At 33.6% G+C, this 15,655-nt stretch overlaps 1 protein-coding gene across 9 annotated transcripts in view; it reads left to right on the top strand.

The window, feature by feature from the left end:
• Positions 1-15,655, top strand: part of LOC110997378 (AF4/FMR2 family member 1) — a 178,278-nt gene that overhangs the window by 100,672 nt on the left and 61,951 nt on the right. For all 9 annotated transcript variants that reach the window (XM_022265568.2, XM_022265542.2, XM_022265533.2 and 6 more), the window contains exon 3: positions 1,613-1,847. In XM_022265568.2, coding sequence (XP_022121260.2) covers positions 1,613-1,847 — 235 coding nt within the window. The remainder of the gene's footprint in view (positions 1-1,612; positions 1,848-15,655) is intronic.

Raw genomic sequence — 15,655 nt, 5'->3', positions numbered from 1 at the left:
TTTAGACAAAGAGGAAATAGTAATAATTAATCCGAGTAAGAAAACCTTTTTTTTAAATCAAGCATGAATTACATATGTATCCAGATGACATCCCGTTTCACTATTTGGTTGAAATCCATTAAAGGAGCAGCATGCTGGCGCCGACAGAACTTGTTTAATGAAAACTTCACCGAGTCACGAATACTCGAGCTGTGGATCGTGACTGTCGTTAATTGTCGCTAATAATTACTTATGTCTACGAAAACAGTAACAAACATTTTACATTTATGGCTAGTGGACTGCAGACAGCATAATTGGACTTTGTTTACTATGATATATTTAAAGGGTATCCCTGATATCTTTCAAATTCCTCTGGAAGCTCAGTTTTTTAGACTCTAGTCCGATTAGCCGAGTTGTAAATGGAAATAGATATGCCATACACTCCGAATTCCATATATTCCCAATATGGATCCCAATCATATTACCAAGCAGGCTTCATTGGAACCCTCAAGGAAAGCGGAAGCGTCGCCGTCTTGCCAAATCTGACGCCGTACAGTTGCAGATGAGGCAAAGAGAGTCGGAAAGACTTGGAGCGAGGTGAAATACGAGGCTCAAGACGCCCCTGCCCCATCTTGGGGTTACAGGGCATCCTCTGCTCATCAGAAAGAGCCTGCCCTAGGCTAACAAATCCGAAAACGTTCTAGACCGTATTTTAGATGCCCACAGAGTTGTTGTTGATTTCTAGACACGATATTTATTATTATTACTTATAATTAAATACATAAGTAAGGTTAGATTTTAGGTATATTATGTATTTATTTCATAATTTTTCTTAACATGAAAATATTTAGAATCAATAACAAAACATTTATCTCTATAATGTTAGTGTTGTCGTGAGACGTAACTTAGGATTAATTAAAGGGTTCACGGTTAAGTAGACCACCCACTCACGAAGGAAGTGGCATACAGAACATTGCCCAATACAAACAAGCGTATTCGTCCGACGCGGGCGCAAGATAAGAACCACAAATACTTATACTTAAAAAGAAACCGACGTTGGGTCATATCCGCTAATTTACAGTTATAAATGATAAGGTTATTATATTTTTTTCTTAGAACCGAGGATATTTATTCCTTTTCACGTGAAGTATGTTTTTGTGTCAATAAACTTGAAATTACCGTTTAATCATATTGGAATAGAATGGAATATGAAATCGATGGAATTATCTATTTCAAAATGCAATATCTACCGGTCCATATATCCTCGCATCAAATAGCAATACGAACGAGATTTATAACACGAGTAAATGTCGACGCCGTATCGCTTCAATCGGATTTATATCACATATAAAAACGCTTTCAGTTATAATAGGAATCTCCTGTATATAATAATAGTTTAATATCAAAATAGAATCTTAAATCGGAATAGATTAAAAAGTTTAAAGGGACCGGAAGTAGAATTTTGTTACTCAGATCTAGGAATGTTTAAAATATCTCTTGATATTTCTCTATGGCATTTTTAATTATCCGGTGGTAGTTTTGGATTACAAGAATTGTTCTGTGATTAAAATTAGATATTAATAAGTGTTTTGAATTGTTTCATTTAATTAAATGATGTATCTGGTTGTTTCAGGTACGACAAGTGGGATCGGGGCGGGGCGTCGGGCGGCGCGGGGGGCGCGGGTGGCGCGACGTGGTCGGGTCGCGAGCGCGACGCCCGTGACGCCCGTGAATCCCGCGACGCCCGTGACACGCGTGACCGTGAGCGTGACAGGGAGCGCGAGCGGCAGGCGCGCGCCCATCAAATGTCGCACGCCCATACGTCAGAGCCCCCAGACAACTCTTCGCTCTTCCCTGCACCATTCAGAGTAAGTGTCTTGTCTTAGTCCTTCTCAATCAGAGAAGAAATCTATCGCTTTGGAGCATACAATGGCCACTAAAGGTCACTATTGCACGGATTAGTAGCAGTTATCAGTTGGTTTCGGTCATTCACTTTCTACTACTATTCTATTCACTAAAAAATGAACGTATATATATTATATAATTTCGGTAATCGGAAACTTATAGTAACTGAGTCGTCAGAAAACAAGGCAACCTACCAGAATATCAGATAGCAAAGCATATTTTTGGCTGCTTAAATCTAATTAAATTACGAATAACAGAATTGTAAGTTAACATTTTAGCATTGCCTAGTGCAAAATTGAAATATATTTGGCAACAGAAGGAATATTTTCGGTAACGGCTCGTGGCACAGCCTGCTGCGTTGCTGTTTTCGACATCTGTGCTTTGTTCTGAATTTTCAGTAGTATTTATTAAAACATATATTTTATTTAATACTTTCAAAAAGACCATACACATAATGCAATTGTAAACTGCAATCGTACGTACGAATTGGATTTAGTTTGTATATACTCCCTTAACATAGAAATATTAAAATTAATATGTGCAAATAACTTTTTTTTTATAGAACAGGGGGCAAACGGGCAGGAACTAATAATAATCAATAGCTAATAATATTGATTTAATTATGATAATATATTTAAATAAAAGTGAATTATAGCTATTGTTATAATTCTGATGCTTGAATACTTCTAATTATAAAGATATAAAAATAACGAACCGTGGGTAAAAGGTGTTTTTGTGACAATTGAAATATTTCCTAAACTTAACGGGCTCATTAGGGAAAAGTTGTCATAATATTGTACGGGAAGACTCATGCATGAAGTTTATTGTGACATTATGACGTGATTTAAACATAATACGGTTACAGCGTTCAATCAAGACATGCAATTATGGACACGTAACTCAACTATTCTTTCTAGTCGGCGAGCAGGTAACAGATTCTTAGAAGCCTACTGTCGCTCCATCGCGTGACTATGCGGAGTTAGTTGAGCCACTTATTTAATAGTCCGCCGCACGTGTCTCGAATTTAAATGCTTCAGCCTTTATCAGATGAGAACGCAAAAAGAAGATGAACCTCGGAAAGCCTCAGTCTTTTGTGTGCAAGTAAAATTGTAATACTATAGTTTACACTATATAGTTAAACCTCTTTAATAGTTTGTAACAAATTCGCGTTATAGGTGGCCATGGGACGGCTTAATATTGAAATATATTAGACTTAAATGAACAATTTGGAGTACCTAAACTATGGCAAGTATGATTGGCCAAAACTGTCTGCATTCTTAAGAACTTTGTTATATTAATTAATGACAGACCTAAAATCTTCAAACATTTTTATTAATTATTATAATAGAACAGATACCAAAGTTCAAAAACAAGTTCAAGTTAAAATCCGAAATCTGCTGCCAAAGTGAAATGCAAGTTTTCAAATTACTGTTAAATTTGTAACAATACTAATTAGAAGCAATTAGTTATCGATATTATTTGTTTGTTGGTCGGACAGCAGTGAATTATAAATAGTGATTATAATAACGTTATATATAAGGCATATCTTACAAGATAACATAACAGGCATTATAAAAGTATAGTATAATAAAATATATTTTTTTTAAGATAAGAACGAGAGCAGATTCTCATACCTGCACCAATGGACTTTCTTCTATGTGCGCATATAACATTTCCTGGAACGGTGAAGGGAAACATCGTAAGGCAACTTTGTCCCTAAATTCAACTGCATGTGTTAAGCACAGAAGGCTGATCATGTACTTATATCTTACCTATTAGATAGGCATCTGAGGTCAAGAACTAAGCATAACAACACGAAAAAACTAAAAGAAGGAGAATAAGTATCTATAGACAACTTATGTTCATTCACAAGTCTTCATACTCAGCTAGATTAAACACAGCAATTTGGACAATCAATTTTTCGATTTGAAAGATGTCTAAAATTTTGTTCAGAAGTAGGAATTTTTTGTTGAGTCAAGTTGGTTTGAGGTTGCCCCTTGTTACTGAAATTACGCTAACGGTTCGCAAAGGAAATTGTTGATTACTCGTCTAATATTTACTTTGGCGATATTGAGTGTTTATTGCATTACTTTATATGATAACGAGTAATTGGTGCAGAGAACATAATGGTAACGTTTCTTGCTGTTTTTTTAATAGAACAGGGGCAAACGGGCAGGTGGCTCACCTGTTGTTAAGTGATACCGCCGCCCACTGACACTCTCAATGCCAGAGGGCTCGCGAGTGCTTTGTCGGCCTTTTAAGAAGTGGTAGGCTCTTTTCTTGGAGGATCGTAAGTCGAAATTGTTTTTTGAATTGTCACAGTACGTAAATTCTCTAAACTTGTAATGAATAGCCCAATCGACAATAATGCTGCTTTGTTAGACTTTAGACTAGATTAAGTACGTCTAGTTTATAGTTTCGATTGAAATATATCATATATAGGTTAGAAAGTCATAAAATTATTGTAAATTATGATATGTACCATTGATAATTTGGAGATACAAATAATATCAATCCTAAGATGAGTGACGTGACGTACTTTCTCAACTGTAGTAATTATTATGTGCATTTTAATCAAGTGCATAGACCGATTTCTCGTACGGTTAAGGAAGGCATCGTGAAAACCGGCAAGTGTTAGACCTAAAAATCAAAGCCTCATCAATCATAATATAAAAATATCGATTATATAGATTCAAATAAGTATATATACATACTCTATATTTACTTATATGACACGTTAGACTTTCTTATATTAAATATGCTCTGTAGTAAATCAGGTTGGTTTTAAATTACTTTTAAGTCTTAAGTAAGTTAAGATCGTAATGTTCAATGAAGACTTTATGTAGACAGTTTATAAAATATTGAAGTTCTTTTGGCGCGATGGAGGAAATGATGAGATGACATCGTAAAATTAGGTCTAGGTGGCATGGAAATCGATAACTATGTTCAAGTTGTATATTCTAGTATTTTTATATTTAGAGCACGTATTTCGTAACAGTACAATTAAACAGTGTGAATAAATAAATATTATTATGGTGTTTTTAAATCAATTTCATATACGACTGTGATAGTATTTACTAACAATTTATTTATTTCAATAAAATCTTTTTGATTAATTTTAATATATATCGTTAATCACTACTGCATTTTAGTAGTCCATACGCCAACGAAGGATCACTTTCTAACGCGTGTACATTATACGTCATTTTTGACACTGGCTCATGTTTTATCTGTTTTTATAGTTAGATAGCGTCTAATGTATCGTGCGTGATCGAATCAAATTTGTTTGTATTCGTTGATTAAAATTTCTGCATTAATTCCGTGGGTTTTGCCCGTGCGGTTGATATAGCGTGGCTATAAAGTGTGGTCATAATAACGATTTAAAAGCGGTCGACTTATCACGGCTTTGCGGTGCCAGACCATATATGTTGCATACGTAATATTGATTTGAAATATAATTTGTATATATTCGATTGAATTAGTAAGAGATGCCCCCGCTGCCAATAAAGTTCATATTTCAGTCAGACAAATTTTGTGACATTATGACAAGATTATTTACGAATATTACATATTTTTCTCTTACTACCAAAGTAATGTAATTAATATAATAATTTCTCGATAATACTTTATAAAATCAAATGTTAAATTTCAGTTTTCTCTTGTGTCTTTTCAATGTAGTATGTCTATTAATGTACTTACTTAGTTTCCGTTCCATATAAATTAGTTTATCTATGTTATCTGTTTCGCCTTTCTATATTGTCTTATAATATATATATATATATATATATATATATATATATATATATATGCTGTAAGATTAAAGTATGCTTTTTGAGACAGCAGTGTTGTTCTAGTGATATACGACAATCATAATCATTGAGATTTGTAGGACGATCGCTATTCGACCAATGGTCTTTTACCCCATGTGCGTCTTAATAGTTAATCGCTACTTAAGTAGGAAGTAGAAAACCGGCGTGCCTTAGACACAAAAAATCGACGAGTTTGTGTTAAGAACAGAATCAGAAATGATCACCGAACAGATACATAAACCTTCGATTTGTTTGACCGAGCGATTAGTTGTCCTCTTGCGTTCAATGTAAGTTTAGTTTTTTAGTTTTATCAGTCAGTATTCATCAGTCGATATTCTACCATTTTAACAACCCTTCATAGGTTTATGGAAAACCCGATCACTTGAACAATTGTGCGGCTTATTAGAATTAATTGTCATTAATTTAAAACCTGATGTACTTGATTGTCTACTGGAACATGATCAGTAATATTTACCGATTATTTTTTCAAGTATTGAACCAGTTTGTCACCTTGCCAAGGTGAATTTACTTGCTTATACAATTATGTTTTCAATTTATATGTCTCAGTTTTCATAGCGAGTATGAGCGAGATAGATACAGGAAAGAATAAAAATTGAATTTATCTTTGTAATTAACAATGAGTTGTGGTTGTGACACGTGATTGTGATTTCTCTGGTAATTTTATTCTTAACATTAATAAATTATACTTAATTTATTTAATATGATATTGTATTTTATAAATTCGACGATAAAATACTCGTAGAAAATATAATTATATTTAATTATATTTAATGTTTTTTGATTGTGTTAGGTAACTGCATCTCCAAATCAGTTTTTGACAATTGCTGATCTTATTAATCTATTGTTGATCATGTTAGGATATTTTTCTTGACCTCTTTTCTTCTATAACAGATGGCAAACGGTCGGTAGACTCATCTCATGTTAAGTTAGGTTTAGTGCCCATGGACATTTTAATGTCAGACGGCTGGCGATTTCGTTGCCGGCCTGTTAATTGGTATGTTCTTTTCTCGAAGAACCCTAAGTGGAATTAGTTCGGAAATACTTCAGTGGGCATCTGGTTCCACATACTGCTGGTGAGGGGCAAATACTGCTTTAGAAAACGCTCAGTTGCGGAACGACGGACGTCGAGGTGATGTGGGTGATATTTCGTCTTCTGCCTTGATGATGATGCAACTCAGCTGCAGGTATTAATTCGAATAGTTATCCGCATTTACCGCGTTAGGGACTGGTCATCGACGATTCGTCTGAACTGTTGTTTCGGGAACTACACCTTAAAATAAACCACTGAGCCATATAGGCTGTCGTATAATTTGTCCTAGATCATTTATATTCGTGGAACCGACTTAAACAAAGTCTTATCTCCAGATTGCTCCAATTTTATGAAGGGAGGTTTTAAGTCGAATTGAATCACGAAATCGTCTCGCCACTACCTTTTAACTTCGCCACCGACGCTTTTTTATCTCGCAATTACATCTGATTCATTTTCTTTTTCACGTTTTTTATGTTTAAATTAACTACAGTAGAATTTTCCTTATATTTATTATAAATTAAGATAAATAATGATAATAATGATTATAACAGCCTTTTAGTTCAGATATTTTTACACTTAAACACATTTATATTTCTCTCTCATTCATTCCTAGATATCTGCGTGTCCTTTTTTGGCCAGGGCCTCCAAATTCCGAAAATTATCATTGTAATATATGTGGTATATATACAGTCCTGCTTTATTAAATCTTTCTCGGACTGTGATAAAAAACTCTTATGTGAGTAATAGAAAAAAGAACTACTGTTACTATTGTAATTAATCCAGCGAAGATGTTAATAGGAATCGGCATTGTTCTCAAAGAGGAACCATTTGTTCCAATCGCAATTTCCAAACGTATTAAAAGTCTTCAAGACTTGAAATGCAAAGGCTGTATTGTGTTCCAGCGTCTAGACGGCCTCATTACAACCCCCTGAACCCTCCCGTTACTGGGTACGAAAGTATTCGATAATCATATTTCTATAACACTTTAGCTTTAGTCTTGTATGTTGTGTGATTGTGGCGTTTCATAGGATTTTTTTTTATAGAACAGGGGGAAACGGGCAGGAGGCTCACCTGATGTTAAGTGATACCGCCGCCCATGGACACTCAATGCCAGAGGGCTCGCGAGTGCGTTGTCGTCCTTTTAAGAATTGGTACGCTCTTTTCTTGAAGGACCCTAAGTCGAATTTATTCGGAAATACTTCAGTCGGCAGCTGGTTCCACAAAGTAATTATAAAATATAAACTGTCATATTTAATACTGGTTTTGATAATTTTATGTTATAACCGTTTTCAGAGTAACGATCTGATAAGTTCAGAATAATTAATGATAGGTATTACTGTTTGTTTCTATCGAATCGGGATTTTATTGTCGTCCCTCAATACGTGTAATTGAGAAGTTCTGGAAATAGTTTTCAATACAACATGAGCCTCGTATACGTTTGGTATGAAATCATAGTTCATGGCCATAAATTATTATTATTAACCTTTATATCGATGTAATTTAAGGGATGACAGCGAATTTGGAAACATGTCGTATTAATTAGAACTGTGATCCTGTTTGTGGCTTATTAAATATCGCTCTTAAAAAGTCCAAAATGCTGCATCCCTTCGACAGGCAAATAGGCCACATATCCCTTAGTATCAGCTGGAATTAAGGCCAAACGTCTGTCAAAATAAAAAGTACGATTCTAGGCAATATAATAAATTTAACCGAAAATTCATACCAAGTGAGTAAAACATAATTTAACACTGTGATAAATTTAATGAAATAAATATATTTCTAATTCAAATTATTTTACGTATGTTACTAGAATGTTCCGTAACGAGTGTATGACAGTGACTAATTTATTGCCACGAAACGGTTTGTCTTTAACCTTAAGAACAGTGACCCCTAATATGTAATAAAGATCTCATCTCGATTTACGCTTTGTTCGTCCGAGTTCTCACGCTTGGTGAGATACAATTACTTGTTATGACGAATTTTCAAGTAATTTTGGATATAATTAAATGCGTGTATTAATTTGCTATAAAAATTATTAACACTTTACCGTGGTATCAATTGTTGGAAGCAGTTCTATATTTTCAATACTTTTATGATTTTCATAATAAAAATCAAAGTGCCTCAATTGAAACAAGGAAAAAACATGTCATATATAACTTTAAATTAGTGTGGAAAGAAGTTTACAGTTCAAAAAGCTTTTATGATAATGACGTAAATAATATTCATACAATTTTATAATTGAAGAGACACACTAATTTAAATTTTATACTATAACTAGCGACCCGCCCCGGCTTCGCACGGGTGCAATGCTGTTACTAAATACACTACAGAAAAACTGTGTACAATACTTAGTACATTATTTTGATAAAACTCGTAGGGTTCAGCCTGCGTTTGCAATGTAAGCGGAAAAAAATTAAATATTTACGACATCACACCTCAAAAATAACAGTACTTCTTCACTATTTAATGGATTTTATTATACAGTTTCAAAGATTTAAGCATACAAAGGGACATAGAAAGCGACTTTGTTTTATACTATGTAGTGATGTTTGCTATCTCATTTTCTCCCACGTTACATCTTATAAATTTACGTCTGTCTTTTTTATTTTATTTATACTAATCACAACGATACTTAAGAACTTTCACATCAAAAATCGTTTCATAAGATTACAAAACAGTTAATCCAACTAAGGAAAAATCAAGTAATTGGTCAATTTCTCAGGTTTAAGTAATCAATGGTTTCAAAGAATTTCAAAGAATTTGTGACGATGTACCTTATACCTTAAATTTTCAGACTAAGTGAATGTTATTCTTTAAGAAAATAAAGTGTCTTTGAATATTATTTTATTCCTTAAAAGTAATCAATACAAATCCCGCTAAGACACAAGAAGACTGAGTAAATTGTAGTAAGGGATGAGGCGATAAGCGGGAATTGCTTGTATAAGCCTAGAATAAACATAAAACTCAACTCTAAGACGCTGTAACGTTGTTGTATTTACATGCTTGAAGGCTCTACTATCATTAAACGAACGTCGTAAGGATTTTGGGCTTTATATTGCAGTGATTACATGATTATATTATGTATAGTCCCTTATAAAGAAGTTTTGGTTAGGGCCTTGAGTCGCCCGGTCTTAGGTTCGACCCCCGGTCTGGTTGAAGAAAAATTTAGTGAGGAAACCGGCTTGCCTTAGACACAAAAAATGGACGGCGTATATATAGGTACATACAGAAATATGAAGCCCAGACCTAAAATGGTTATAGTTTTGTACTGTTTGTATATTTGATATATATAAAAATACCGTTTTAAATTGATTTTTATGCACAATTAAATGCTCTGTAGCTGTTTTTAGCTTCAGGGTTTATTTACAATATAAACAATACGTTTACTCAGAGCCGTTAATATATTTTATAGTATTTACGTACATATTATAAAATTATGTCCCCCGGAAATACTTCTCTGTCTCAATTAACGTGATAAATTTGGCAATTTCGGACAGATTTTTAAAATTTTTCATGAATACATACGCACTTACATAACAATGTCTTTGTGTAAACTAAAAAGTCATAATATAATAGACTACTATTAAATTATGACTATTTATATTTAATTATTTTCGAAAAATATACGAATCTACGATCTGCAAAGCTAGATCATACTTTTTCACAATTGCAAGTGAATTTGAACTACTACGAATTTGACTAGGCTTAATTGTGAAGACAATCTTGTTACTATCTAATCTTGGTATTAATGCATCGAATCACGTCCAGAAATTCCATGATAATGCATTGTAATTTTGGTCACAATTCCATTTAGCGTTTCTCATCTATGTGTTTGTCCCATTCCTGTCTCCGGGCCGTTGACACTGCGTTAGCGATTTATCACAGCGCTGCTCATTCTATAAACATGTGCACTGGATCTCCGCACACACGATCATTTAAGCACCGACACGTGAATAGAATTTATAATGCATTGTCCATAATGGTCACGCACAGGATTGTTTGAGGTTTTTGTTAGGAAATAAAATCGTTTATTCGTATGTATTAGTGGTGCAATTGGATAGATTAATTATAAAAATCCGCACAATCAATTAGTAAATGCATGCAAATGTCATGTAATTTTTATAATGTCATATAATACAAACATTTGTCATGTCATAATAAAAGATAGGTTATTTAGAATTGAAGTTAAACTAGATATTCGCACACGCTGTAAAGACACGTTCCCTTTAAAAATTTAGATTTTAAGAAAGACAATATTTCATAGATTGGATCGGCTTGGAGTAGGTTGATAGATATACACCCATACAAACAAACAAATATATCTTTATTCATATAGGTAAACAAGTACACTTATGAACGTCAAAAACAGAGCGTATAGTATGTTGGATCTGGTTTGTCAATAGTTTTTACTTTGGGAAACAGGTGTGAATTACCATTAATAGTTTGAGATTGCATGCTAGAAATACAGCGACCACTATTGAAACCTTGATTTGTTTAAGCTGTCGCGGAATATTCTTAAAATAGTAAGAATATTCATACTGTTAATCACCTGCGTCATGAGCACATCCCACATACACACCCTTTTCATACTATCACACAATAGCCGATTTAATTAAATGTTTTTCAATAATTCTTATTGATTATTCTTTTTGTAAATGTATCTATGGAAAATGTAATCTATGGAAAAGATAAAGATATATATAGTCTTTCGTATAGTTTATTATAGCTGCAGGATTACGAATAATTAAATTGCTTCCGCAAATTCTTCAATCTAGAAATCTAGTTAGCAGTTCACTTGAATACAGGAATTTTAAGACATTTCCCGTGAAAATGTAAGATGTTCTGAAGTATAAATGTAAATAAACATACCTCATTAAGCATAGTAGATTCTTAATATGTGACAAGATTTTCTCAACTGTTCCGAGTAGAGTTCGCCAATGTTTCGCGTTTTAGATAACTACAACACTTACTGTTTTGAAATTTTACACCTCATTAAAGAGGTGCGTATTTATTTAGCAGTAATAACAATTGTCTTTTTTAATATTGTCGTTGTAGTTTGTTTAGTGATTAATTTGAGTTTTTTTTAAATTTAATGTACTATGATAAATTACGTAAACATTTCAACAGAAATGTATGTATTTAATTAATGTAACTGTTGTTAGACAAACGAGAAAACAGTATTTACAATTTTTTGTACATATTTACAATTTTCATATTTTTTTTCTACAAAGTAATAATAAAAATAATTAAAATTTATTAAAAAGAAAATTAAATAATTTGGTTCCTGTGGCAATGTACCTTTCAGCATTTCCTTGCTTTCGATACTTGTTGGTTTAGCCAGGAAATGCCAGCGTTGGGGTCACCGGTATTATCTACTAGGCGCCAACTTAAATATTTCATAAGCGTCTATGCACTTGAACCCTATGGCCCAAGAGTCTCTACTTCAAAGGGAAGAATATCTAAGTTGGAGAAAAGACTATTATATTTGTACCTTTTATCATTTTCTGCCTGCTCTAAGGCCGCCCTAGCTGTTTTGCTTGACCAAAGGAGGCGAGACGCGGCTTACGTCTCCACACAAGTAATGTCTTAATTTACTCATGTTATCCGTTTCGTAAAATAAAATAAAATAAATAAAATACGTTTATATTGGAACATAAGATCTTCTAGGTATCACTTATTCCACGTCAATCAATTCAAACTTGTAGGCATCCCTACTCATCGGCAAAGACAGAGGGTGTAGGCCGAGAGAAAAAGCCGGCGTATATCTTGTTTATGAATGTAATATATTTAGGCTCTGTATACTTAGTGTTTACATATTGTTTTTTCATATTGATATGTGTGGCTGTAAGATTACTTATAAATAAATATTATGATGTGGACTTGAATTTAATGCGTAACGCGTTCTGCCTTGTTTAAGTTTCATACCGTGTATGCGGACGGCAGGCTTTGAACGAATTTGCTCCAGCCATTGACAAATTTATTGCAACGCTCCTCTAACTTTATCCGGAATTTCTCCGAAACCGACGATTGTGCTCAATGGCAATTGTTAATCCAACGAATGACGCTCCGTCATTTGAAAAGAAAGTATGTCTTTGGGATTATAAAATATTTCATTTTATGTAAAAGGTTTTGTTGGGTTCTTCACTTGTTTGGTAAATTATTAATCACCTTATCGAATTATATACGGTGCAGAAGGGCCATTATTTACCTCCGATCATATATTATATATATCTTTGGTCGGTAATCTTATCAATATTCATCGGAAAGTATGGTAAAACAGATTTATTATAGGCAGTCTTAGCTTACCAAGTATGGACTCTAATTCTCCTGTGTCCAAGCCGAAGAGCCCATACTAATTTTGATCTAAAAGTTCGATTTAGTGTTAAAAATTAAGGATTTCCTCTGCTAATTTAATTTTGTACGTGCCACTTCCTGACTCCTAAGTTCCCAGTACATCTATGATCTTCCAACTTGTGTTTATATAGCCTCAATTCTGATTAAAACGTGTAATTCCCGTTTCGAAGAATATTCTATGCGTTGATCCTACCCACATGCTCACGTGCGTCACTAAAATTATGAAACAGCACAGATATTTAGCGTTCCTACTGTCTTCTAAATAAACATCTCTTTGTTGTCGAGACAGACAGTCCCTTGACCTGAGGAATCAGTCACCCACGTAGTCCTGGAATGCGTGGCTTTTGCCTCCCAACGAACAGAATTCCTAGGACTAGTGAGTGTGATGGTTTTAAACTAAATGTTATTTAGTAAGCGGAAACTTATACGTGTAGTATTTGGTGAGGTGCTGTGGGCAATTTTTTTATATCCGATCTTCCGACATTTAGGGCCTATTTCACAATGTCCGGAATAAGTTCCAAATAAGCTATTTATTACTTATTGGTAGGATAAATAGTATTTTTGCGTTTCACGACTGTCAGATAGCGCTATACGTCATGAAATTCGAAGTATCTTATTTGGAACTTTTATCTATCGAATAATTTATGTGTTGCATAGCTATTTGGCACTTTATCCATACATTGTGAAACAGGCCCTTAGCATTTTTCGTTCTTTATTTAAATCTGACAAGTACATTTAATACACTTGCACGTTTTTTAGTAATTTGACAAATGAGTTACAACAGGACGTTCCATTTTCAAATTTGGTCATTTTCAAAAACTACACATAATTTCAAGTTCTAATACAGTATTACTTAGCTTCTAGTGATCGCAGTCTGTCCTTGTTTGTCGGAATGGGGTCAATAAGGATTAGATGGATGTGAGTTATAAAAACAATATCGCCCGATATTGGTTTCTATATTGGATACTTCATGAGGCATATCGGCCAAGTGAAGTGTATTAATATGGGCGTTGCTTACGGTGTGGCATAAATTTCGTTATACATTTTATTTATTGAACAGGAAAACTTTCAGAAAAAGTTTATATCGAGTTGGACACTTTGTGGTTATTTTTCGATAAAATCCCATTTCGTTGACGTTTCAGTATAAATGTATTTCCGATATGACTTATGGTTTGAAATTTTTTGCCAGTTATATTTCTGTTACAATGTATTTAAATAGTCTTATTTCCGTATCATCTCGACGTCCGTCGTTCTGCAACTGTGCGTTTATAAGGGCAGTTTTTACCACGCACCACCACAATGTGAAACTGCCACTGAAATATTTTCGGATCAATTTATTATAAAACGGCCGGCAACGAACTTGCGTTCCTCTCCTCCTAGTTCCTAGCCCTCTGGCAATGTAAGTATCTGTGGACGACGGTGTCACTTAACATTAGTTTTCACCCGTTAACAAAAAGTGTTCTGGCGTACATAAGAGTCAGGCATTTAAGTCAGCATTTTAACTGATCTATGACAACTATTAAAAATATTACTTTCATTAAACATTAATTGCTATGGCGCCTTTTATAAGTCATCCATAGACATTTATAATATTTTCCCTTTTATCTGTGTGTACGTATAGATTAAATATATGTTAATAGGTCAACATCTCTCACGTCATAGTACAGGAAGCGAACCTTAAATAGTAATAATCATAAACAATATGCTATAAAACTATTTATCGAAATGTTCACATTAAAACGCTATTATAAACACATTGAAATTCAAATATACCCAGAATTTAGAATGTTTCTGCTGACCCAATAAATATTAATTTGTACCTTCAATGCAAGATTTTATGCTATAGTTTTGGTGTTTAAATAATTGATTCTAGCAGTGGTCAAGAGTATGTTATGAATTATTTAAATAATAAAATATGTCAACCGGAAGTTACAAGTTAATATGAATATTTTTGCTTATACAAATCAAGGCCACCTTTTTCTGCCCAGGCAAAAGGCCAAAAACCTCTTTTTGGTTTTATAAGGGCCCAGACTATTGGAATTGTGTCAGGAATTAACTGGTGTTCTATAAATTAAAGCAAGCCAGCAAAAGTATTAAAACAATCGGTTTTAACTACACTACTACAAGCATTTTAAAAGAAAAGCGTGTTGATATTTAACTATTAAATCAGTATTTTCTGCGTTATAACTGTTTTAGATTGTAAGATACCAAATATCTTTTATCTGTTAAGGAATTGATTTGTATTTGTTTGGCTTCGTCGCTCAAAGAGCGAAAAATAGGATCAAATACGTAAAAAATACGCAAGATATTAAATAAATGAAGATCGTGTTTATTTACTGTGTGACTCATTGATTCCTAGTAGTTTATTTGTGCCCACATTAGTCATGATTTGATTTCAATACAAAATATCCAGTGTTACAAATTTTCATACACTCGTATATCTTCTAAAAATATATTTATTTAGGGATTCAATTAATTAAATTTGTCCTTATGTACAGTGGCACGAATACATTTAGTAATAATTGTTACATCTCCCGAAATCCATTTATATCTAAGA

Source organism: Pieris rapae, chromosome 6 (assembly GCF_905147795.1).
Source record: "Pieris rapae chromosome 6, ilPieRapa1.1, whole genome shotgun sequence".
Taxonomy (NCBI): Eukaryota; Metazoa; Arthropoda; class Insecta; order Lepidoptera; family Pieridae; genus Pieris; species Pieris rapae.
The sequence above is the reverse complement of the archived record's forward strand: the minus strand, read 5'-3'. Positions and strand labels throughout refer to the sequence as shown.